At 31.2% G+C, this 24,484-nt stretch overlaps 1 protein-coding gene across 1 annotated transcript in view; it reads left to right on the forward strand.

The window, feature by feature from the left end:
- Positions 1-14,664: 14,664 nt before the first annotated feature.
- The window catches only part of LOC118184692 (next to BRCA1 gene 1 protein-like), an 81,049-nt gene continuing 71,229 nt past the window's right edge, over positions 14,665-24,484 (forward strand). Inside the window, exons 1-2 of the mRNA XM_035354407.2 lie at positions 14,665-14,818; positions 22,536-22,667. Coding sequence (XP_035210298.1) covers positions 14,756-14,818; positions 22,536-22,667 — 195 coding nt within the window. The 5' untranslated portion in view covers positions 14,665-14,755. The remainder of the gene's footprint in view (positions 14,819-22,535; positions 22,668-24,484) is intronic.

The following is a 24,484-nucleotide window of genomic DNA, read 5'->3' on the forward strand; positions in this document are numbered from 1 at the left end:
CAAGCAATGGCAACATTGTAAAAAAAAAAAAATCTCCACAGCGTGAGATTGTGTATCGGAAATTCTAAAGCTATGCTCTTTTTAAATATTTCGTGATAATGCTGTTGAATTGAATTTTATGATTTAAGTGAGAAGAACATGATATTCAATCTATAAAAGTAACACACAAAACGTTAAAAAAAAGGCCTGTTTGGGTATAACATAAAATTTAAAAAGCTTTAAGATTTAAAAAAAAAAAAAAATTATTAAAATGTTATTTTATATATATCGTATAAAGTTTTAAAAATGTGTGATTATATGTAGAGATGAAGCATCAGTTTCGTTTCTTTGTGTAAAGATATAACCTTGGCACATAAGAATTTATGAAGCTTCGGTGCGGCTCCCCCCCTCTTATGAATCTATTGCTTGAAGTGTGAGAAAGAAAGCAGAAGGGAAAGAAGCAGGGGAGAGAAGATTCACAGAGGGAGTTCGTTACATCCAGAGCATATATGTAAAGGTCAAGGTTACAGTGAGTCTAGTCGATGGTCATGGGTTCAAGGTTAAATATAGAGAAGGGGGGAAGGGGCAAACTGACCTTGAATAGAATGACCGCGTGTACACCAAAAATTCTCACGTATTTACTAGGAACATTGACGATAAACTCATATTAAATTGTCATGTTAAACATATACGTTTCATTCTTCATTCACAGCTTTGCAGCTGATTTCAGTGTTTTTAATTTTTAATTTTTTTTTCCGGATGTGGCAGCAGCTTTATTTATGAGGAGTGAAATATCAGGAAGGCAGGAAATAAGAAACAAAATTAAAGAAGTAATTTATTTTCACACGTTTTAAAAATTTATTTCTAACTCGTTAGAAACCATTTTCCATGAACAATCGTACGAAAATATTTTCTGTGTTTGTTTTAATACCTGAAAGAGGTGCTATTATTTTCAACTTTGATAAAATTGTATCCGACATAAGCAGACGCTGCTGCTAATCTATAATGAAGATATTTTATTAATAATCGCTAATACGCACAATTTAGAGTTAGTATGAAATTTAAAACTCATTTCATTTGAATTACCTACATTTTATTTTATTTTATTTAAAAACTTTACAATAATTGTTATTTTATGGTATGAGCATCAAAAATAGAACAGATCTCTAGAATACTATCTTAGATCGAATGTAATACTTCTAAATTTGCTTGAGAACACTGTCTTCTGCATCCAAAATAAAACCTAATAGTTGTCAAGAAGTTTTATTCTATCTCTGTTATATATAGAGAAAGAGATTTAAGTTTATGTGATTACAGCAAAGCCTCGAGGGCTACCTACCTAAGAGGAGGGATGCCTTCGTGCACGCCGCGCCGACCATGGAGGTAGGAAGTAAGATGGAGTCGCCCTAAGCAAGTTTCTCCGTACCCTGCTCTGAAGCACCGGCGATCCCTACGTGGTGACCAAAACATTGGGTCATTTACCATTGAGTTCTATGGGATTTGACGCGTTCGGGTGTAAATATTTTGTAATTACGTCGCAAATATACATATAAATGTATATATTTTCTTCTTCTACAACACTTCAGAGTCCTAAGTATGTGAAAACAACATATTTTTAAACAACATTTCATTCTGAACGGAATTAAATGCTATACTTTTCACAGGACAGTTTTCTCAGAATGGTTTAATTTGAATGAAATATTTTCACAAGTTTTCGTTAATTACATTAGAAAAAAAAATTAAGGTAATTCGATTTTATTCGGTTAAGGTACAAAAATTAAGATCAAAATTTATTGTATTATTAATATTAAAATTATGCATGATTTCTTTTCTATTTATAGAGCTTCTTCCTAAAATACTTTCTTAAATATGACATGATTTTTTGGCTTCTTTTAAATCGAAAAATGTAAGTCAATTTATAATTAATGCTCTATTCGGTTCATTTTAAATTAGAGAAGGTATTAAATAGTATTTGACTTTCTCTGAACATTTATGAAAGGGAATAAAATAAGGTTTTTTTTTTTTTTTTTTTAAGTATTATTTTAAACTTGTAACTGAGTTATTATAAAATGTAAAGGGGAATAATTCTTTTAATTATACTTATCAGATTTTTTTTTAACCCTTCATTTCAACAATACATATTCCAAAACTCTTTATTACGTTCTTAAGTGCACATCTCATAGCATTTGCTTTACAATACCTTTTAACAGATTGCTTTCCAATACGAACAATTCTTGCTTAAAATAGTTTTATAACGTATTTGCCAACAGGATTTCAATTTATGTTTACAATTCAATATTAAGGTTATTATATATTTAGATAACATTTATAATCATTATAAATTAGATACATTTAATCATTAGATTTCTTCACAGTACTTTCACAGTTGTTTATAAGTGAATAAATTCTTCATTTCAAATACATTTATAAATAATTTAATGAATATTTAAGTATTTTGTCAAAGGCAGATACATGCTTTTTGCAAGCACATGCATAAATACCCATACATATTTCCTATTTATCATTTCCGGCATGTGCAAATCTTTAATTTCTGTGCATTCACTATATTTTTCGTGTAAAGTAATTTACACTAATTTAGCATACACCCGAAAATTTTACATAAAAAATATATATGAATATAATTTGAATGAAAATTATAAGTATTATTTTTAATACCCACTCAAAGGTCAGTTTTTCTTCAAAATTCCTCCACGATGGCATCTCTCTCTTTAGGCAGATAGCCCTTGCATGCGTTACTCTATTTAATAAAAACTTAATCTGACCTATGTGCCTAATTACAAATATTTTAACATACATAATTTTATTTACACTTAGCCATAAGTTTCAAACTTTTCAAATCTTCTAGAAAATAAATTTTGGCAGATCTCTTTTAGCAATTTTCTTAAAATCTATATTTTTGTAGTGCAACAGCTTAGAATTTTATAAAACAAATTCATAATCAAAATCGCTGTTGTTAGTTATCGAAAAATAACCATGATGTGATTTTTGCGTAAATGTCAGTAAACTATACAAATTGCTATTATCCATTACACTATGAATGTTTCTTTCATGCGAGAGTGTCCCTTTTTCGATTTCTATGGAACTGTCGTGTGTCGAAATACTATCAGAATCTTGTCAAGCGAGCTTCTGAATGTAAACAAAGAACACCCCGTCTGGTGACCCAAGCTTCAAAGCAGTGCTTCACTTCTAGCGCGGAATGGCCCCTCCTGCCTTTCCTACCTCAATGGCGCCGACAGTAGGTGCAGGGTCTGCGGCGCACAACGGCGCCGAGTCAAAAAGACGCTGGGCAGTCATTAAAACAAGCAGTCCATCTCGCTGCCTCCCTGAACAGGAAAATTCTGTCTTATTTAAAAGTGTTTTTGCCTTGTCTTGTTGATACTCAAGATATCAAAAAGGAACCTGTGAACTTTTAACCCTTTTAAATGACTATATAAACTTCTAAGAACTGTAATTACGATGTACTAATTGAATTTATATACTTAAGGGGGCTCATACACCCTAAAACCCTTATGATCTTCGAATATGTAACTGTGGCAAGAATTGAGATATTTTATTTATTTTAAAAGCAATTACTTCCAACTTTTTATAGCTGACTACATAATATAACTGCTTTGGGAACTAGTAACCACAAAGTTTGTGCTGCCACAAATATTTTTGTAATTTAATCCGCTTTAGAACAAAATTTTTCGTCATGTTTCTACCTTGCGCGCATTTGGCTAATGGTACATACTTGAAATTTGATGGAATTATTTATATGGGCACTGTTTTCTAACTGAACCAAAAATCTGATGAATATTTTAATATTAAAAAATTTCATGCACGAAAACATTACAGATTTTTTTTAATGAAATATATTTTTTAAAATCAACTCTAAATAAAATAAAAATTTAACACGAAATTCTTAGAATTTTTGGTTCACAGTAGTTTCCAGATGTTATAAAAGCTATATATTAAATATGGAATTAAATTATGTAACAGAATGTCTTAAACTGTGCGCGCAAGGTGGAAACATGACGAAACTTTTTGTCAAAAAGAGGATTAAATTATAAAAATATTTGTGGCAACACAAACTTTCTGATCACTATTTCAGAAAGCAGCTATATTATGTAGTCAGCTGTAAAAAGTTGGAAGTAACTGCTTTTAAAATAAATAAGTTATCCCAATTCTTGCAACAGTCACATATACGAAGATCTTATGGGTTTTAAAGTGTCTGAGTCCCCTTAATATCTTTATGAACTCAGATTTCTATGAACTGTTCATAAACACTTATGAACTCATAAAAACTCGAAATTCATCTCCGTAGCTACTACAGAACTTTCAAATTAGATTTAATTAATTTTTATGTATATATATATATATCAAAAAATTTTCGTAACTTTATTTAATGTATATATTTATGTATAGTGATTTATCCAAATTTCATATATTGTGTATATAATGTAATACTTCTTTGGCGAAATGAAGCAACTCCAATGATGGAACACAGCAATAACTTTTATTTAACACTCAAAAAAATGGCGACATACAAACAAGAAGAGAAAAACATATTCTAACATTTAAAAATAAATTACATTCTTCGTGCGAGAGTCGCACGTGACACTCGAGTCTGGTTTCAAATATTGCCATACACAAATACCTAAATGTTCATCTATTTAAATTATTTAAACTACAAAATTTTAATACTATCTAAAGCTGTTACAATAATAACATTTAAGTAAACTTTGTCCCACTGAGTAAACAATAAAGCTGAAAGTCTTCATGGCGAAACAGCTGCTCATGGGCGCCTGTCGAAACTGAGCTAAATCAGTGTTACCTGCAAGGTGCCTTGAGTACCTTGCCAATTCGGTGCTCAACAGCCTTGAGCACCTTGCAGGTAACATTGATTTTTTTTTTCGCCCCCAATTTTGATGGAGAGCACACTGGGAAGGACAGGTCCGACCGTCTCGTTACCACTAACCTCTCGAGAGGACTTTCGGCTCGCCGCATATTTAGAGTTCCCCTATGACTCACGGATATTACATTTACACATTTACAAAGCTTGTGGGTTTTAACAAAGCACAAAATGTTCGCATATTTAAACAAATTAAAAGATAAAATGAAATTTTTTTGTTTTTTCATATTATTATGTTAATAATGCTTCATTTTAAATGTTAACCATATGCAATTTCCCTTTAATATCGTCACTGCATAAATGCGCTCGCTAGATAATTGCACGCTGGTGCCGATTCGGCTTGGCGCAGGCCTGCCTTCGTGGAGAACTTTCTAAGGGAAACTGGCTTGAACACATGAAAAACCAAGAAACCTGGCCCATGCAGCCAGCTCGTTCGCGGGATTCGTATCTCGGACCGAATTACTGGTGTTCAGCGATTTTACCGCTTGGCTGCTGGTGGGGCTAGATAGAGAAAGAAAGAATGAGAAACAAAGATTGCTTATACTCTACTATTTGTAAAAAAAAAAAACTAATTTTGTAAAAAAAAAAAAAATTTGTAAATTTCTAAATTTCTAAATTTGTAAAAGGTTTATTAAAAAAGAAAGCTAGAAACAAATTTCTAGTAACTGTGATGAAATTTGTAAGGGGGGAGGGAATAAAAAACGAAAGGAGAAAAGAGTCTAATAGCATGAATTTAATAGTGGTGATGAAGTTTTGTTAAAAATTCAGTTTAAATTTGAAAAAGATATACAGACGCAACACTGAAACTTTCAAAATTCAATTTCTTTTTTAGTTGACTTATTCAAAAGTAAAGATTTAGTTTTATGAATTGGCAACCTAATTATTATTTTTTACTTAAGAACGGAGCGAGGCAATATTTGTATCTCATTTTATAATTTTAAACTCAAAATTAGATACCGATTATATTTTAAAATTAAAAAAACAAAAAAATCTGAAATGTTTCAGATTTTAAATTACGTCCAAAGGGGCGTTTTTTAACATTTTGTGTGTTACCTTTCTTTATTAAATATCATGTTCCTCGCACTTAAACCATAAGATCCAGTGCAACAGCAATATCGCAAAATAGTTTTAAAACGAGCCTATCTTTAGAATTTCCGATACAGAGACTCACGCGCTGGAGAAAAAAATGTTTTTTCTGCACAACGTTGCCATTGCTCGCTTTGAAATCCTTGAGTTTGTTAATCAAAAATTCGTCAAAGTTTTAAAAAATAGGAAATCGATCATAAAACAAATTTCAAATTTCAAGTTTGGTCTTCCACATGCTCATATTCGTTGGAGGATTACGTTATTCAAAATTCGATGACTCTATGTACCGTTGTTTTATCACAAGACGAGAAATATACATACATTTATGCAGATTTTTCATTATTTAATTTCTTCAAATATAATGCAGGACTCTAACATTTTGTGGCAACAGTTTGAAAAGTGAACCGACATTTATGAGTCCTAAAATTCTAAAGATATGCTCAATTTATAATTATTTTACGATATTGCCTTGAACTGAATTTTATGGTTTAAGTGCGAAGAACATGATATTTAATAAATAAAGGTAATGCCCAAAATGTTGAAAATCGCCCCTTTGGACGTAATTTAAAATCTGAAACTTTTCAGATTTTTTTTTTTATTATTATTATTTATTAGTTCAAAGGGGAAATTTGCCCTGAAGGACTATTGTTTTTTTTTATTTATTTTCTTACGTCCTCCGTCATTAAGCGCTACACGGAAAGGGAAAGATGTCTCGTAGAGAATTCTTCAAGAGAAACTGCTTCGTATCCAAGTCACACACGCAGAAAACCACGAAAACATCTATGCAGCCAGCCCGTTATACGGGACTCGAACGCCGCACCAAACTACCAGCGTTCAGCGGCTTTATCGCTCGGCCGCTGGTGAGCCTAAAGTAAGAAGGGCCATTTGTAGGCTGGTAAAAATTTGAGCATCAAATTTGAAATGCTGTGAATTTAGACGATGCAATTGGTTTTCCGTAATGTTCCATTCACGTACCTACATGATAAGTAACTTAGCGTAATAAAATAAAATTAAAATTGATAATTATCGGTAATATAATAATTATAACAGCTACTAAATTAGTCAGTTAACATTTCAAAATATTAATTCTTTTTTTTCCAGCTGTTTCAGCGACTTTCACCGCTCGGCCGTTGGTGGGTCTTAACCTTTGCAAATTTGGCTTTCGATTTTTGAGCTGGAGAAACGCTCATGGCGCCATCTATGTGTTAGTTAAAGCAACTTACAAATCATGGATAAAAATGGTGTTTCCAGAGGGTGACAAATTTGTCCAAATGTCATTATTATTACTTCGTGATAATTTTTCCCAAATGGAGCCAAGTTTTATATTGTTTAATATTCAATCAGCATCACTAGTTATGGCCAGCTGTGACCTGCGGGAAGCACGCGGTCCGACGTATTGTTACGTCACTTCGAATTTAAACTGCACTTTCTACTGAAACGAGCAATCAAAAATAGTTATTAAAAATATTTAATGATTTTAATGAAATGAACTAAGTTTTAAATAGTGTAATTTCATTAAAATATTTAATATTTTTCATAATAAACCGAAAGCATCCACTACTAAGGAATGTAGCATCTACTAATATGGAGAAAATAGCCATTGATTCTGAAATTATTTTGATCACTTTTAGTAAGACCCGTGCTTAGGTATTTTTTCACCCGAGGCAAAGAGGTAAATGCACGCCTCTGTATAGAATAAAAGGTATCAGGCGACTTGAGTGGGGGTGGGGAGTAAAATCAACATTCCCTTCCCCCCAAAAAAATCTATTTGATCACAGAATTCATGTTCTATTAGAAAGAATATCCATGTTTGAATAATTCTCTTGACCTAACGTAATTTGTTATTATTTTTAATTTGCTGAAGCTTTTATCTCCACTAGTAATAGTAACTGGCAAGGTGAAAACAATTTTTAGCACTGCTGCCAAATTCGTAAAAACTGAACTAAACTTTGTTCGTGAATTAAAAGATCTAAACTGGTAGATACTTTAGTACTTGAGATCTCAGAAAATATCATGTTTTTAAAATTAGGTATTTGTTTATTGAATTTCAGCAGCATTTATATTATTCGAATATTTTAAGTGATAAAATATACGCTGCTGGTGTTTTACCTAAATTCAGTCACTAAGTTTTCACCAGTTAGAAATTGAAAGACTGGAAGACATTGCGTTTAGTTTTCCGTAGCTCCATTTTAGATGTAAAATTAAAATAACTAAAGATTTTTCAAATTCGACGAAAAAAATAGCTACCTAAGAAATTAGTTTTGTTACCAATGGATTCTAGATTTATTAATTTTTTTTCGTTTCAGTTCATAATCTATTAATATTTATTTCTAATGCTAAATTTTTACATTTCTGAAAAATAGTTCTAGAAATATTAAAGACAAAATCCCTGTATTAAGTATAAGTATTCGGCTTCATATCCAGTTGGGGCAATAATAAGGTCACATTGATGGATTTAGTTTTTGACAGCAAGACTTTATTTACTTTTTTTATAAATTGCAGTATTAAATTTCCTGCAGGTAATGCACGTAAAAATTTTAAATTGATTTCCTTCAAAATGCTGTTTTTTTTCACTCCCTTTATCATTTGATGCCAAATCGTTTGGTGGATAATTCAGTCTTACTATTTACTAAAAAGGTCGGCAACACGTTTCGCATACTTGTATTTCAGACAGCTTAAATTAAATATTTTCGAAAATTTTTAAGTTTCTGAAGAATTTTTTTTTTTTTTTTTTTTTTTTTTTTTATAATTTTAAATTTGCATCGCCGAATTCTTTAGTTCTACCATTTTCATGATTTTATTGTTACACAAAATGATACTCTTCTGTTATCGAGAACGGATTCAAAAATGCGTGTATATATATATGCATGTGTGTTATGTACATATACGTTGTGTGTAGTACACACACATACATACGTATATACATGCATACATGAACACATACATCTGTCCACACATGCATTTCTGAATCCCGCACTGCTAACAGACGAGTACCCACGAAATTCCTTATAAAGTACACAATATTCATTATAATATAGAAAATGGTTCAAGAAAGGAATGTATTAACGAAATAAAAAAAATAAAAATGTTGGAGATTAAAAATGTTTTTTTCTGTACAACGTTGCCATCGCTCGCTTTGAAATCCTTGAGTTTATTAATTAAAAATTCGCTCAAGTTTTACAAAATATGAGATCAATAATAATTCCAGATCTCAAATTTGGGCTTCCAGGTGATTCTTACAAATTGGCTTACACATTCTTCCAGATCTCAAATTTGGGCTTCCAGATGATTCTTACAGATTGGCTTACAGATTCTTCCAGATCTCAAATTTGGGCTTCCAGATGATTCTTACAGATGGCTTACAGATTCGCAGTAGAATTACGTCATCCAAAATTGGATTGCTCTTAGGTACTGTTGCATTATCACAATGCGAGAAACATACATACATTTATGTAGATTTTTCATTATTTAATTTCTTCAAATATAATACAGGGCGATAATACTTGGTGACAACAGTCTGAAAAGTGAAAACGAAAACAATAGTCCCTTTAGACTAAAAAAGAAAAATAATTTTTTTACAGCAAATGAACATCAACATGCTTTTAATTTCACTATTTTCTTAGATTCCTAAATAATGTTATATTGTCTTTGAGCATATTAGTACTCTATACATCAATAATTGGGAAATGTCTAATTTTTCACAAATAAGGTACGAAAATAAAAACCGCAAATTTATAACAATGTGCACTGTTTCAAGTGGAAAATACAAAATCAAGTGCGATTACAATAGCAAAGACTATGTATTAAAATAATAATACAAAAGTTGTTCATTATTAAATCCTTATTCGGGCGCCAAAAATTATATTACGATATGTAAAAGAAAATTAACATAACTATTTCAGATACTGTGACTAACCTTCTACGGTCCTGTATCAACGTATTTTACTTAATAAAACGCAAAAGAAATAATTATTTTATGTGCAAAAACTAATGCATTTCTTCTAGGAAGGAGCAAGAATTTTCTTAACATCAACTCAAAAATTTATGTACATAGAGTTTTATCTTTTTTACTTCCTTGTACGAGGTAAAGGAAGTATTGTAATCAGGAAAAATTCCGGGTATCATATTTCAACGAAAATATCCATTTTGACTGATATCGAATGCAATTTAAAGATGTTTTTGCCTGACATTTGTACTTAAGGGCAGAATAAAGGACTCTTTTTCCTCAAACGAATTATAATACCCATGTAAAATGGATTTAAAACAGACTTTTTCGTGGCCTTTGTAAATACGTATGTATCTTGCATAACTCAAAAATCAGTAGCTTCAAAACTTTGAAATTTTGTTTATAGGACTGCTATAAAATGTAGTTGTGCACCTCCCTTTTTGGTTGCAATCGGCCACACTAAAAGTATATAAATATATTGCTGCGTTTTTTTTGACACCAATTCGTACGGGTTTCGTGCAGATTTGGAGTGAATAACGACGACATTTAATGAAGTATCGAAACATACTTTATTTAGCCAGTACTAATCAGGACAGCTCCAAAATCACGTTACACTCGTCGAAGAACTACTACAAACACGCTGACACAATCAGCGACACAGCCTTCGCACTGTCAGGCAATAACGGTGGAGACAGCTTCACTGCAAAGCACCAGAGTACATCTCCCGACTCTGCTCGGTCGTTCTCGGAACTCCACGTACTCTCGAGACTCTTCACGCTACAACTCGCAGCGCACTCGACGACACACAGAGCACAGCTCCCGACACACATAGCTGCGGGAACGACTTTCTGGAGCTCAACACGCTCTCTGGCCGATACACTAAGAGACTCTTCGATGCACTCGACAACCATCTCGGCGCTAGACTTAAATATCAGCTCGCTAGCCGAGACACATACTCACTGACTACGGACCAGCAGGGTTTATATAGCTTTCGGCTTGTGTTCGAGAACATTCTGGGCTAAACCGGTAAGAATTCGGTCCTTCCGTCCATGGTATACCGCCAATTTTGTCGCGAAATGTCGCCAAAGGAGCGCTTTTTCGCCAAATGTGGCAACCTTGCCTTCCTTGCTATTTTACGGCAACCCTAAACCTTCTTTGCGGGGAAACTATCTCATCACCCCGTACATTTCGTAACAATATATTTATATATACCCACCATGATACTCGCCTCAGTGAACTTAGTTGATAAATTGAGTATTTTTTGCTTTAAAAATTATTGAATTATGTTGTTCTTATGTTCCGTTTACTTTTGATGCCTTTAGTGCAATAGTTGTAGAATTATCGACAATTTAAAAGTTGTTTAACCCATTCAGAACCAGCGTAGCGTATACGCGACGCAACGATTCCACTCCTACCAGCCCAGCATCGCGTATACGTGACATTAAAACGGAACGATTTATTTGAATTTTTAAAATCAAGGAAATGGAGCTAAGTGGTAATTGTTTTCACATGGATTGATTCATACGGCATTTGACCCTCATGTACTAGCATTAGTTTCTGTTTTGTGCTTCTGGTTTTGAGAGATTTATTGAAATAAACAAACTGAAAATCACGGATCTTTAAGTGCGCCTGTGAATTAAAGGGCGTTTTTGTTTATTTCGTTAGAATTTTTTTTCTTTTTTTTTTCTATTTATTTTGAAACTTAACATAAGCTTTCTTGGTTAATTAAAAAGTAACATTACAACATTATTACAGAAGGGGAAAGACTATCAGCTTTCTCGACGCGCAATGCGTCTTGCTCGCATTTCTCAGGAAAGAGCCAACGTTTTTGTTTTTCTTATTCGATTTAATAGGTCATTATATATAATGCCTTGAATGGTCATTATATATAATGACAGGTATTATATTTTTGTATATAATGTTTTTACTTTACATATAATGTAATTATATATTGACGTGATCAGTAACGGATATCCCGCCAGTGTGTGTGTGTGTGGGGGGGGGGTCTTCCCTTGATCGCTTTCCGATCATCGTGGACGCTGTTTTCGATTTAGAAAACAGGAAGTTTTCTAATATAAACCTGATTTCACACAGTGTTTCAGGAGGAAATATTTCTTGAAGTTTTGTGATATGTGTTGGGGTTATATTCAGTTTTATTTCGTTAGCCATGGCTACGAGACCTTACTTAAAAACTTAAAAATTTGTTCAAAATCACCGGAGACTCCACCTTTCTGTCTAACTGGAAGACAGTTTCCGAAATTTTTCGTTGACGGAGGAGGTAATAAATTACCTACAGGTAATTTTTGTTTAATTTTTTTTTAAATTTCGTATTTGTAATTTTTTTTTCATATTTATAGTATTTAACTCTGTGTATATAATTATGATTTTAGTATTTTTCCTGTTTAATTTATTTCTATTAATATGATATTCTTTATATTAAAACACATTAAAAACAAGTACATTAAATAAGCAAGTTCAAAAATTGAAGTCATAATATCAAAATCCTGATTTTATACTTTTTTTTTTGTAACATTAGGCTTAACTTCTAAAAATAAGCTGGCCGGTAGCGACGATCCATTTCAGAGGGTCGAGTCCCGTAACTCCCGGCATTGGTCCTTAAGGGGTTAAGTGCGGCTAAGCCTATTTTTTTTTTTTTTTTTTTTTTTAACCACAGCAGCGATATATTTTTTTTTTAAATTTGAAACTTAGTAGAATAGTGAATTAAGTTTTTCTGCACCTTCAGTGTCTTTTTGCCGAGTAGGACCAAAAGGAAACATTTAGTTTTCTGCACCGAAAAATCTGCCTTCTTGCCTGCTGGCAGAAATGCTTGTTTTTGCTTAGAAACTTTAATTTTAAGTGTAAAAATTGTTTTTTTAAAATTATTTTATCTGTATTTCGTGTTTTATGTTTTTCCATATCTTTCAATTTTTAATGAAGATATTATGAGGTTTTATGTATTTTTACCTTGCCATGAAGTGAGAACTGAATTAATTGAATGAGAAATTGATCTCTAATGAAATTCGAGGAAATAAGATTAAATGACATGCAACAAAAATGTGTATAATTTAATATTCCATACAAGGAACTCATCTGGGGTTCACATCAGAATTATTTTTGCAGTCAGTGAATTAAAAAAGAACATTATAAAATTCCATCAATCCATTCTGGAGAGGGGGGGGGTAGAAAAAGTTCTCTAACATTTGCCATCAGGTTTTTAACAACCTTGCTTTCAAAATTTTAAACTAAATAAACACGATAAAATAACAGTATTGTACATGAGCGGTTACGTAGCAACGGCTAAATTAGAATAAATGATTTTGTTCGTTTTTGAACTTGAACCTGAGTAAATATATGTCTTTAATTTTTATTTTAACTTCTTAAACCTGATGAAATGTGCTTCTTGAACATGAACATATGTTAATAATTGTTCATGAAAAATAAGACATTCTCTGAAAAATAATCCCTAGAACTTCTCTTGGAGCAAAAATTAATATAAGATCAAGTTAGAGTTTATATAAGATCTTATTTTTGGGAAAGCATTGTCGACTGTGGGTTAACTTTTATCCCTGGATTACATGATCATAAGTTAACAGAAACGGAAAAGTTCAAAGGAAAATTCTTGGCAGAAGAAGACATATGTCCGTTTCTAACAAACTCCTCTTATACTATAAATCTATACTTCGACCAGCATTACTCTATGCTAGTCCTGTCTGGGGCCACGCTGCCAAAACTCACCTTCAACACATCCAAGTTCTTCAAAACAAAGCACTCAGAGAGATCATCAACGCGCCATGGTTCATTCCAAATTCTTATATCCACCGTGATCTCAAAGTAGACACAATACACGATTATATACAAAAACTTGCCAGAAATTTCTTCTATTCATTTCTCACTAATCCTAACAACTGCATCAACTCTCTTAGATGCTCTCCATTTCCCAGAGAAAAGCACAAATATCCATCTGACATTCTCCATCCTTAACATTTTTTACTTATACTAGATTCTTCAATTTCCTGATTTGGACCTTTAACCAGACACTCACCTTTTTCGTCGACTGATGGCGGGCACCTGACTTTTACTTTCGTCTTTTTGTTTTACTGATGTTCTTTACGTTATACAGAGTAAAAGGAGGCGCTGCTTTCTGAAACTTCTTAGTTAGTCAAAGGAAAAAAAAAAAAAAAAAAAAGTTACATTACCTTCAGATTTAAAAGTTATATATTCTATCTCGGAAGTCTAAGGTAAATAATTAAATTCCTTTAATATAAATTTATAAATTCTTAAATATAAATTTATGTTTTTCTTTTATGCAAAAGTGTGTAAACGATAGTAAAATTTCAATTATCAGTACGAGAGGAAAAAGCTTAACTACTTTTTTTGTTTCTTTTGCTGCGATAATTTTCGACTGATGATGATAAGACGAGAATATCACTTATCGTGATGATTGCAAACAATGAAATTTTTAATAGCGAAATTTACTTTCTTTTTCGATTCAAAAATTATTATATTTTTGAGAATTATAGCCTGAATTAAAGCTCTTTAGAAAAAAATAATTTCATATTCTCTCCGTATTTTGTTTAATTTAAGATAGTGTGAATGCTGAAACATGATATAATGAAAAAATTAATATATTGAAGAATTAATTTTAATTTTTAGTCGATGTTTTTAGAATTAAGAGAAATGATAAAAACTTTAGTTTTTAGTTTTTAGACAGTTTATTATAAATGAATTTGGCAACAAGTGTGCTTTGTTTAGAAAGACAAATAGCAATGATCTGAATGCGTTCTGTGTTGTGCAATTATTAATTTACATGTGTTATAAACTATAGTTGCGAAATGAGGATAACTGCTGATATAATAGATGAAGAACTGTACCCAGATGATCAGTTACCAATAAACGTACTAATTCTTTTTATTCAATTTCATTTGTTTGAAGAATATGTGGTGTCTAATTGAAGTTATTTTAATAATTTGTAAAAATCTTAAAAGTACAAAATTTTGTTAAAATTAAGAAAGAGTATCGATAATTATATCGACTTCTATTTATAGGTAAACGTTTTATATTGTAGTTTGAGTTGAATTTTCATAAACTTTCCGCAGAAGATGAAATCTGAAGTATTTTCTGTAAGAAAGTTAATACGCTTTATGTACACTTATTATGACTATATAATAGTGGTTAATGTATGTTTGGAGCAATCAATAGACTTTTTTCATAAACCTGTTCAGTTTCCTAGACTATTAAGATTTAATATATCATTGAGGAAAACTTATGTCTGTTGATTCTGATGTGTTATGCATTAATATAGCTAAGACGTTTTGAGTTCACTAATCTCTATTTAGCAGAGTTTCATTAAAGACTCATAAGTCAACTATGAAATGTTTTTTGAACAACTGAGAGAGTTTTGTGTAACTGAAGTGGAACAAAAATTAGCAATCTTCGCAGACATTTGAAATTGAAGTGTTTAAAAAGAATTTACATCTTTTCCCAGCTGTATTATGCAAAAGTGATAATAATTTCTTTTAACATTGCCTCTGTTTTGCTAATAAAACTCATATAAATTTTAATTGATTCCTGAAGAATTAAAGTTTAGGAATTGGTTTAGTCATAATATCTGTAACCATTTGCTCTGTTGAAAGATAAGACTTTAACAGTGCTTTTGTTATGCAAGTTGCATACATAAAGAAATTTTGCATCAATGTGTTTTGTATGCGAACTGTACTTTTCAGATTCTATAAGTTTCATTTTCGATTGATTATCATAAAAAAGCTTTTATCAGTAAAGTTTGCGTGTATATTCAAACTTATATTAGTTTTAATAGCCACAGTAATTCTTGCCTAGTTTACAAAAGTACAACATATTCAGCTTCTTCTGAGGATAAAGAGACATTTCTTTTCATGAAAACCATGAAGTGCAATTGCTTCCTAATAAAATTACACTTCCTGATGTGGGTTTTTTATTTTCAGCATCTTGTCCCTAGTCTATATCTAAATAAATTACAAGATTAGGTTCTTCGTTTGGTGAAATATGTAGAGATAGATGTTTTGTTGCATTTAAATATCTATGATTCTTTCTACAGAGTTTTGATGTAGATTATTACATCTTTTGCTAAGTATATAAGTCGATACTGTGATATCTGCTCTTGTGATAGATGATACATACAAAAGACTTCTGATAGCGTGGTGAAATTTATCAGTTGAAAGTAGAAGATTTTTGTTCCTTGTTTAAACTAATAGTTCAATTCCATTGGCGTACTACTAGATTTTGCTTCTTCAAGTTGAATTTGCTTGACAAGTTAGTCTCTTTTATTTTTCTGTGGTAAGAGATAACTTCCATCTTCTTTTCAGTTTATTTCCATGCTTAAGAAATATTTAGGTTTACTAAGATGTGTTATTTGATGGCATTTCTTTAAATAGATAATTACTTGAAGAATTAGTCTTTCTTTAGAACTTATTAGAATATCATCAACATACGTAATAACATTAATTCTTTTGTCATGATCCCCTTTTGTAAAAAGACATGATCTGCTTTGATTTGATTGAGCCCGATAATCTTCAGTATATTTTCCTTTTCTACCAGCACCTAGCTGTTTGAGATCATAAATTGACTTCTTTAATTAAAAAAAATTTTTTCTTTCGGAATTGCGAATCCTTCTGGTTGTTCCTTGTATATTTCATCATTTAGCTTGCCACGCAGAAATTCTATTTCAACATCTAGTTCATGAACTTTTGCATTATTATGTACTGCATATGCTAAGAAATCTATGATTCTAGTGTGCTTCAGTACTGGTGAAAATGTTTTGTCATAATCATTGCTGTATTGAGTAAATCCTTTTGCTATTAATCTCGCTTTGTATTTTATCTTCTTATCATTTTTATAATATTTAAACACCCATCTGCTTCTTACTGCATCTTTTTCTGGTGGTAAATCTCTAAGCTGATAAGTTTTGTTTTCTTTCAGAGAATTTATTTCTTCTTTCATCACCTTCATCCAAGCTTCTTTGTTCTTATTTTGGTAAGCTTAAAATTTTTTCAAAGCTTTCTGAGTCTTTATTTCTTGATAATGTTGATCTTTAGTCTTCTGCTTTATAGGAGAATCTGTCAGTGGAATATCCTTAGTTTTTCTGTTTAGAAATCGTTCTTTCTACATTTTCTTCGGCACATTTAATTAATTCTTCAGATCTGTTTGAATCTTTTGTAAAATCATTCGCAAGAGATTTTTCTTTATCACTTTCCAAAATATCGAAATGAGTTAATTCTGAATCTTCAGTCCTGTTTTCTACATGTTGCCAGATAGGGGCACCTTTTTCAGAAAACTTAACAGTTCTGTTTAATATTTTGCTTCAGCCTATGTCAATCCTGTATTCTTTACTTCATAAATTATGTTCCACAAGCATTCCTTCTTGCGCTTTTTTGTTGAATGTTTGTCACTTGTTTGTTCACGAAAAAAGTTTTGCAGCCTAATACTTGTAAGTGATTAAATTTGATTTCTTACCATTACATAATTCATATGGTGTTTTAATCATGGCTTTTGTTGGTAACTTATTTTGAAGGTCTATAACAGTAACTATTTCTTAAACCCAGTAACCTTTCAGTAATTCTGAATTTATTAGCATTGCTTTAGTCATTTCTATTAAAGAATGCTTTTTTTTTTTTTTTTTCCTTTCTACTATGTTGTTCTGTACTGGATAATAAAGAACTGAAGTTTAATGAAAAATATTAAGTTTTATTCAGTACTTTCATTGCAGTATTATGTATCATTGTCAGATCTGAGAACTTTTATTTTCTTTCTAATTTATTTTTTTTTTTTTTTGATGCAACAAACTGTTTATCTAATACTTCATCCTCTGAAGCAAGAAAATAAATACAGTCAAAAGTCGTTAATCCGGACTCGTCGGGACTTTGGCGATTCCGGATTATAGATCATCAGTTTAAATCTGGTAAGATGGCATGCAGAAACTATAAAATTAAAAATATGAAACCGTAATTTATGAAATAAAGAACAATTATGATCTAAAGGGTATAAAAATTTACAAAAAAAAAAAGCTTAATATTTATTTGTTTACTTTATTAAACATTTCTTTCAATGTAAGTTGTTTAAGTTGCTTCGTTTTATGTGATACAGTCAAAAGTCTTTAATCCGGACTCGTCGAGACTTCGGCGATTCCGGATTATCGATTTTTCCGGATTATAGATCATCAATTTAAATCTGGTAAGATGACATGCAGAAATTATAAAATTAAAAATATGAAACCGTAATTTATAAAATAATGAGCAATTATGATCTAAAGGGTATCAGAATTTACAAAAAAAGAAGCTTAATATTTATTTGTTTACTTTATTAAACATTTCTTTCAACGCGCGCATGCGTACCATACCCATAGCCGAAATTAGAAAATTGCAACCAGAAAACTATTTGATTTGTATTCGTGATATTTATAATGACGAATTTAATTTAAATCGTATCAAAGACGGAGTACATCGAGATTAAATACTACATTTAGTAAGGAATTATAAGCCGAATAAAATAAAAACATCTGCCCTGAAGATAAGGATAGTGCTGACAGATCAACTTCCAGTTCATTGTGCGATGTGACGTCCCCCCTGCGCAGAGCAGCGTGAAATTGATAAACAGATTTCGGAACGGTTAGATAAACAAAGGATATACCTTTATCCATTTTTTGTAGCAATTCGTTTTTTGTTTGATGGACATCGAAACATACTTTCAATTTCTAGATCCTTTGGGAGCTCCAGCATCGGAAATTCTATTTGACATAATTGAAAGTTAAAGCTTACTTTTATAAAATTGCTCTTACAGTCTGCAAAAAATAATAAGCCGGATCCAATTCGAAGATTAAGGAACAACGCAATCATCAACATTAACTGAAATAGATAATTAGATAATTTTAGCTTATACCATTCGTTATACATTAAACGCGCACGCGAAAACGTATTCTGCGCTTGCGCCGACGCATATGCGCAGTCGTAAATGTCTTGCGCGCACGCGTAAAATGCCTATGAGCATGCGTCAACGCGGCGCATGCGCAAAAAGATTTTAGCTTTGAGGTCCGGATTATAGATCATTCCCGATTATGGGTGTCCGAATTAACGACTTTTGACTGTAATACTTTCTCTTTAATTCTATAAACAGACATAATTTCTTCAGTTACAAAGTTCCGCTGTTCAAGTCCTATAATTGCTGTGTTGAGAACACCGACTAATTTGTCAATCGAAATTTTTGCGTTTTCAATAACCTCTGTGTCACTTTCTTCACTATCGGAAGCGATTTATAATGACGAGAAATTTGATTTAAATCGTATCAAATGCGGAGTACATTCAGATGAAATACTACATTTAGTAAGGAATTATAAGCCAAATAAAATAAAAACATCTTCCCTGAAGATAAGGATAGTGCTGACAGATCAACTTCCAATTCATTGTGCTACAAACTTTCTGCGCGTAATACCTTTACGCATGCGTGTTTAATGTATAACGGACGGTATAAGCTAGGCTAAAATTATCTATTTCAGTTAATGTTGATGATTGCGTTGTTCCTTAATCTTCGAATTGGATCCGGCTTATTATTTTTTGCAGACTGTAAGAGCAATTTTATAAAAGTAAGCTTTAACTTTCGATTATGTCAAATAGAATTTCCGATGCTGGAGCTCCCAAAGGATCTAGAAATTGAAAGTATGTTTCGATGTCTATCAAACAAAAAATGAATTGCTACAAAAAATGGATAAAGGTATATCCTTTGTTTATCTAGCCTTTCTGAAATCTGTTTATCAATTTTATGCTGCTCTGCACATGGGTGTGGGGATGTCGCGGCGTGCAACAAACTGGAAGTTGATCTGTCAGCACTATCGTTATCTTCAGGGCAGATGTTTTTATTTTATTCGGCTTATAATTCCTTACTAAATGTAGTATTTAATCTCGATGTACTCCGTCTTTCATATGATTTAAATTAAATTCCTCGTCATTATAAATATCACGAATACAAATCAAATAGTTTTCTGGTTGCAATTTTCTAAGTTCGGCTATGCGTAAGGTACGCATGCGCGCTTTGAAAGAAATGTTTAATAAAGTAAACAAATAAAAATTAAGCTTCTTTTTTTTGTAAATTTTGATACCCTTTAGATCATAATTGCTCATTATTTTATAAATGACGGTTTCACGTTTTTAATTTTATAATTTCTGCATGCCATCTTACCAGATTTAAACTGATGATCTATAATCCGGAAAAATCGATAATCCAGAATCGCCAAAGTCCCGACGAGTCCAGATTAAAGACTTTTGACTGTATTTTCTATGTGTGTATCAATATCAGAAAAGTATGAAAATATCAGAAAAGTCAATAATAATAGGAATAGTAAATTTTGCTAAATTTAAATATTCAGTCTTTTGTGGCCTTTAATTACTTTATAAAACAGTTTCAGAATAAAATTTAACAGTAACGCTTTTCCCTTCAAAAACATTTCACTACATTCACTTGTAAAAAGTAAATTCTTAAATGTTTATTTTTTGTTAAATTAAAAAAAAAGTGATTACAGTCAAAAGTCGTTAATTCGGACACCCATAATCCGGACCTCAAAGCTAAAAACTTTCTGCGCATGCGCCGCATTGACACATGTGCATAGGTGTTTACGCATGCGCGTAAGACCTTTACGACTGCACATATGCATGTGCACAAGCGCAGAATACGTTTTCGCGTGCGCGTTTTATGTATAAGGGACGGTATAAGCTAAAATTATCTATTTCAGTTAATGTTGATAATTGCGCTGTTCCTTAATCATTGAATTAGATCCGGCTTATTATTTTTTGCAGACTGTAAGAGCAATTTTATTAAAGTAAACTTGAACTTTCGATTATGTCAAATAGAATTTCCGATTGAGCTCCCAAAGGATCTATAAAACGAAAGTATGTTTCGATGTCCATCAAACAAAAAGTGGAATTGCTGCAAAAAATGGATAAAGACATGAAGAAGGTGACAGAGAGGTTAGTGAAAACGAAAAAATTTCGATTGACAAGTTAGTCGGTATTCTCGACACAGTAATTACGGGACTTGAACAGCGGAACTTTGAACAAGAAATTATGTCTGTTTATAGAATTAAAGAGAAAGTATTATCACATAAAACGAAGCAACTTAAACAACTTACATTGAAAGAAATGTTTAATAAAGTAAACAAATAAATATTAAGCTTTTTTTATGTAAATTTTGATACCCTTTAGATCATAATTGTTCTTTATTTTATAAATTACGGTTTCATATTTTTAATTTTAGAATTTCTGCATGCCATCTTACGAGATTTAAACTGATGATCTATAATCCGGAAAAATCAATAATCCGGAATCGCCGAAGTCCCGACGAGTCCGGATTAACGACTTTTGGCTGTATTAGTTTTTGTCTTAGAATGATCTTTGATACTTTGTCATTAAAGCATCCACTGTGCATAATTGCCAGAATTGGCAGTCTTAATCACCAGTCTGTAATATGCTAAATGAAAATGTTGCCAAAGGCTTATGCAGTAGTTGCTTTAATAAAAAAGCACCTGATCTTCTGTTTTTAATCTATTAGAAACTTTCTATAAAAATTGTGTCTTGTACTAAAATATTGTATCAAAGCAATCTTGCAATGTATCATAAAACACTGAATGTGCAAGCATGAGAAGAAACAAATCCACATCCCCCCCCCCGAAAAAAAAATAGCAATGATTCTACATTATTTTATTTAGACTTATCAAGAAAACTGCTATTTAACTAAGCAGTTGCTAATATTCTGAAATATCGTGGAGAAGAAAAATAATTTTTATCTTGAGGTTTTCAAGATAACTGAGAATTTATTAGTACTCATAAATTGTTCCTAGGATATACAATTTAACATGATAAAAAATCAGTGGTTTGCAGTTGACTGATTTTCTCTTACTTTAGACTAGCAGGTTAATTTTATTGCATTTAAATTCAAATGAATTTTTGCTATTAAACCAAATAACATGTATTTCTAGTTTTCTGAGATATTAAAAAAAAGAATCACTAAAAAAGTAAAAACAGTTAAATATTTAACAGTGACTTATTCTTAACATTTTGGGGAACTTTTCAGGACCACATGTGTAATGCTTGGAGGGTTAAAATAAATTAACCCATTTATGATTCTGTGCAATACATGCCACTAAAGAACAGTATAATCCTTATATTACAGAAACAGTTATTAATTACAAAAGCAGAAATTCACCACCACATAACAAATGCAAGTGAGCCTTCTCTTGGGTATAAAATAAATTCAAGACTATTTGGTTTCAAATTATATTAAAATTTCTTTTAATTTCTTAATTGTGAGTGGAAAAATTGCTAAAAAATATTCAGAAGATTTCTTTGCCATAATTTTTTGTACTTCGTCAGATTTATATGCTGAAAGAAATTGGGCATTCAGTCTTGATTATGCGGGATGATATTAAATTCGTATAGAAAGTTCCAAATTTTTTTAGCATTTTTTTCGCATTTAGTATTATTCCAACATGTAAGTTTATTGTTATTTTTTCTTTCCAATATAAATTTCAATTCTTTGAAGTCTGAATAATTTTATTGCTTAAATTTTTTTAAATTATTTTTCATGTTTTCATAGGTTGATGACCCATTGCCAACTTTAAGAGAAACTGTCATAAATGCTAATAATAATAATGTATGCCAGTTTGAAAAAGTACATGAAATGACCCAACAGTTTAAAACTCTACGCGTATCTGATATACTTGCCAGGGTAAGTAATTTCACATAGCATACCTTACTTTCATTTTTATGATTCCCCCACCCCATTTTTGGCAAGACTAAGGTTTTTGATGGCAAAAAATAACTTCATTCTTTTTGCTTCAGATTTGACTAAATAAAAATCTTTAAAGCCGTTTAACTGAAAGATAAAGAATAAGTATAGGCAGGGGAATGGCCTGAGTACCTAGGCACCACCCCAACATGGAAAACTCCAAATATAAAGCAATTTAAGAACTTCTAATAATTAAAAACCACAAAAATAATTTTATTAGAAATATTTTTTAAATTTCGGTACATTGATTTTGTATATGGTATAAATTTTATTAATTAACATGGATTTAACATAGAACTCAGTGGCTCTGTTCTTAGTGATAAAAAGATAAATGCCAAAGATGGGAACTATAAGAAGTAGAAAAAGAAAAATTCCTGCATTTCCAGAAAATTTTAACTTCGTGAAACGGAAGTGCATTCTTTGTTAACCTGAGTCATAAAAACTCTTGTTATTTTTATAGTTCTTAATGGCCCCAGCATTGAATACTTTTTTCGCCTTTAAAAAAAAAAAAAAAAAAAAAAAAAAAAGATTGTGTTTTGATGATTTTCAAATAATTACTTTCTTTTGCATTAAATCATATTTAAGTTTCAGAAAATATAAAAACGGTTCCTTTTTATTTAAGCAAATGATTAAAGTTTTAATTATTTCAGTACAGTAAATTTTATTTTGTTCATATTTTTATTTTCAGCAAATTTTATTTTTTTTTTTTTAATTCTTTTATTTTAGCTCTGTAGTTAGTTATCTGTTTTTTGAAATATTTAAACTATTTACCTTTGTCATTTCCCTGAAAAAAAGGTTTGAAGGTGAAATTTTAAAATTCGGAAGTTCACGAGGTCATCTTTTTTGATGCTATAGATTTTAAAAATATATATTAAATATTATATCTTCATTGCTAACATTTTTAAGAGCTAGTTTAGTTCTGGATTATTGTGTAAGAACTTCCATTTGAATTTCTTTTATTTACCACTTAAATTCTTTTCATCCACCACAAGTCCACCTAAATTTTTTTTAATATTTTCTCCTGAGCGTGAATTTGCAGTAAATTTAGATTTTGATCCCTCACTTAATTAAAAAAGATTCTTTGAAAGAATTCTGATATATAACAGAATCTAATTAAGTGGTAAATAGCTTTTTTTTTTCGTAGCTGCTTTTTTAAAGAAAAAAAAATCTGAATTTCTGTTTGTTATCAGCTTAAAATCATTGTGTGCAGTAAGCACCTAAGTCATACACATGTCATTGTAATTCATGTGTATAAATTAGTTTTAATTTATGAAATATTATTATACACTTCGTGCTAATTTCGTCATAACTGAATAAATTCCTTATATACTCCAGACAGCAGTTCTAACTGGGGGGGGGAAAGAAAGAAAAGAGGGTGTCTAAAACTAGGGAATAATAGGCATATACTATTACAGTCAAAAGTCATTAATTCGGACACCCATAATCCGGAATGATCTATAATCCGGACCTCTAAGCTGCAAACTTTCTGCGCATGCGTCAGGTTGACACATGCGCGTAAGACCTTTACGGCTGCGAATATGCTTGTGTGCGTGCGCAAAATACGTTTACGAGTGCTTGTTTAATTTATAATGGACGGTATCAGCTAAGGATAAAATTATCTAATTATCTATTTCAGTTAATGTTGCAGATTGCGTTGTTCCTTAATCTTCGAATTGGATCCAGCTTATTATTTTTTGCAGACTGTTAGAGTGATTTTATAAAAGTAAGCTTGAACTTTCGATTATGTCAAATAAAAT

This window comes from Stegodyphus dumicola, chromosome 8 (assembly GCF_044657685.1).
Source record: "Stegodyphus dumicola isolate Sdum_Otavi_A_Nest chromosome 8, ASM4465768v1".
NCBI classification, from domain to species: domain Eukaryota; kingdom Metazoa; phylum Arthropoda; class Arachnida; order Araneae; family Eresidae; genus Stegodyphus; species Stegodyphus dumicola.